The 2,290-nt window shown below is 42.5% G+C and overlaps 1 protein-coding gene across 1 annotated transcript; it reads left to right on the top strand.

Moving 5' to 3' along the window:
• The first annotated feature begins 274 nt into the window (after nucleotides 1-274).
• On the top strand, nucleotides 275-627 carry LOC118354104 (putative 60S ribosomal protein L32'). The gene has a single exon (XM_035713901.2). The coding sequence runs from the start codon at nucleotides 276-278 to the stop codon at nucleotides 588-590; it is 315 nt and encodes a 104-aa protein (XP_035569794.1). The 5' UTR covers nucleotide 275; the 3' UTR covers nucleotides 591-627.
• The last annotated feature ends 1,663 nt before the right edge of the window (nucleotides 628-2,290 follow it).

The following is a 2,290-nucleotide window of genomic DNA, read 5'->3' as shown; positions in this document are numbered from 1 at the left end:
TGACATAGGGCTCCATCTCACAACCCCAAGACCACAACTCAAGCTAAAACCAAGCATCAGACGCTCAACCAACTGCACTACCCAGGTGCCCCCACCTTTTTCATTTTTGATGGAATCAGACAGTATAGAATTTACCAAAATTCCTCTGTTTATGAGACACGAACATGTAGTAATGCTACAAACAATGTGTGGGTCTATGTGAATTCACCTATTTTCTGCATCTGAACCATTAATAATAAAAGACAAATTTTGGCAGCCATCTCTTACTTGTCATCATGGCCATCTTCAGACCTCTGGTGAAGCCCACGATTGTTAAAAAGAGGACCAAGAAGTTCATCCAGCACCAGTCAGATGTCAAAATGAAGCACAAGTGGTGGAAACCCAGAGGTACTAGCTGTAGGGTGCACAGAAGATTCAAGGGCCAGATCTTGATGCCCAACAGTGGTTACGTGAGCAATAAGAAAGCAAAGTGCATGCTGTCCAGTGGCTTCCAGAAGTTCCTAGTCCATGAGGCCAAGGAGCCTAAAGTGCTGCTCACAATGTCTCTCTCCTCCATGAGCTGCAAAGCCATTGTGGGAGGAACAGCCTAGGTGGCCATCAGATTCACCAATCCTAATGCCAGGCTGCACAGTGAAAAAAATGAATAGACAGCTGATATGCGTGTCATATGTGTGTTAATAAAACCATAAGATTATCAAAAAAAAGACAAATTTTGATCAACCATGCTAGAAAAAAGGATGAATTTTCTTTTATTCTCTCTACAGAAAACTATTTTAGAAAATTATCGTCGGGCAGCCCTGGTGGCGCAGCGGTTTAGTGCCGCCTGCAGCCCAGGGCATGATCCTGGAGACCCTGGATCGAATCCCACATCAGGCTCTCTGTATGATGCCTGCTTCTCCCTCTGCCTGTGTCTCTGCCTCTCTCTCTCTATGAATAAATAAATAAAATCTTAAAAAAAAAAAGAAAGAAAATTATTGTCATATGAAGAAATGATCAAAGAATATGAAGCTAGAAAATGTAGGGATAAAAAGGATAATAGAGGTGTGTCAGGCGGTTGATTAAGAAAAATGTTATTCTTTGGAATTTTTATAGTGTTTGAGGTATTTGTTAGTTTTTAAAATATGTAAAGTATTAGAGCTCTTTATTTTTTCTACTTTTAAAAATTGTAAGCATAGCTGACATACAATACTATATTTTTTCCCTCTAATCATTTACATTCTTTTTTTTTTTTAAAGATTTTATTTATTCATGAGAGACACAGAGAGCGAGGCAGAGACATAGGCAGAGGGATAAGCAGGTTCCTTACAGGGAGCCCAATGCAGGACTCGATCCCCAGACTGGGATCACACCCTGAGCAGAAGGAGAGGCTCAACCACTGAGACACCCAGGTGCTCTAGTCACTTGCATTCTTAATATCGGATTCCTAATTTTTATTTTTCTCCTAAATTTTCTAATTTTTTAAAGATTTTGTTTATTTGAGAGAGAGAGAGAGAGAGAGAATGAGCAGGAGGAGGGGCAGAGGGAGAAGCAGACTCTCTGCGAAGCAGGGAGCCTGATATGGGTGGGGCTTGATCCCAGGACCCCGGGATCAGGACCTGAGCCAAAGGCAGAGGCTTAACCAACTGAGACATCCAGGAATCCCAAATTTTTTAAAAATATTTTTTATGTGTTTATTTGAGAGAGAGAGAGAGAGAGAAAGAGAATAAGCAAGGGGAGGGGCAGACAGAGGGAGAAGCAGGCTCTCAATTGAGCAGGGAGACTGACATGGGGCTCCATCCTAGGACCCCGAAATTATGACCTGGGCCAAAGGCAGATGCTTAATCGACTGAGCCACCCAGGCGCCTCTATTCTTTCTCTTATTTTTTAAAAAAACATTTTATTTATTTATTTATTCATGATAGAGAGAGAGAGAGAGAGAGAGGCAGAGACACAGGCAGAGGGAGAAGCAGGCTCCATGCAGGGAGCCCGACGTGGGACTCGATCCCGGGACTCCAGGATCATGCCCTGGGCCAAAGGCAGGTGCTAAACCGCTGAGCCACCCAGGGATCCTCTATTCTTTCTCTTAAAGACAGATTTCAAATCATACAAGCTTTGGACCCCCATAAAACCTTGGCCCTCCCCATCTCCTGAGCAGTTAGGATGTGTCAGGAACTCTGATAAATCCTTCTCTGTGGATTATTTAACTTAATCTTCAATCAACCCACAGAGGTAAACTAAGGCTTAGAGCATTTATTCCAAATAACAGAGCTCATTCTACAGAGTTATAGTGAGGATTCAAAACCACATAGCG

This window comes from Canis lupus, chromosome 2 (genome assembly GCF_003254725.2).
Source record: "Canis lupus dingo isolate Sandy chromosome 2, ASM325472v2, whole genome shotgun sequence".
NCBI lineage: Eukaryota > Metazoa > Chordata > Mammalia > Carnivora > Canidae > Canis > Canis lupus.
This window is presented reverse-complemented; position numbering and strand designations above follow the sequence as displayed.

What these genes read in the sequence shown, in the direction of transcription:
- LOC118354104 (XM_035713901.2), top strand. Translation starts at nt 276, where the DNA reads ATGGCCATCTTCAGACCTCTGGTGAAGCCCACGATTGTTAAAAAGAGG.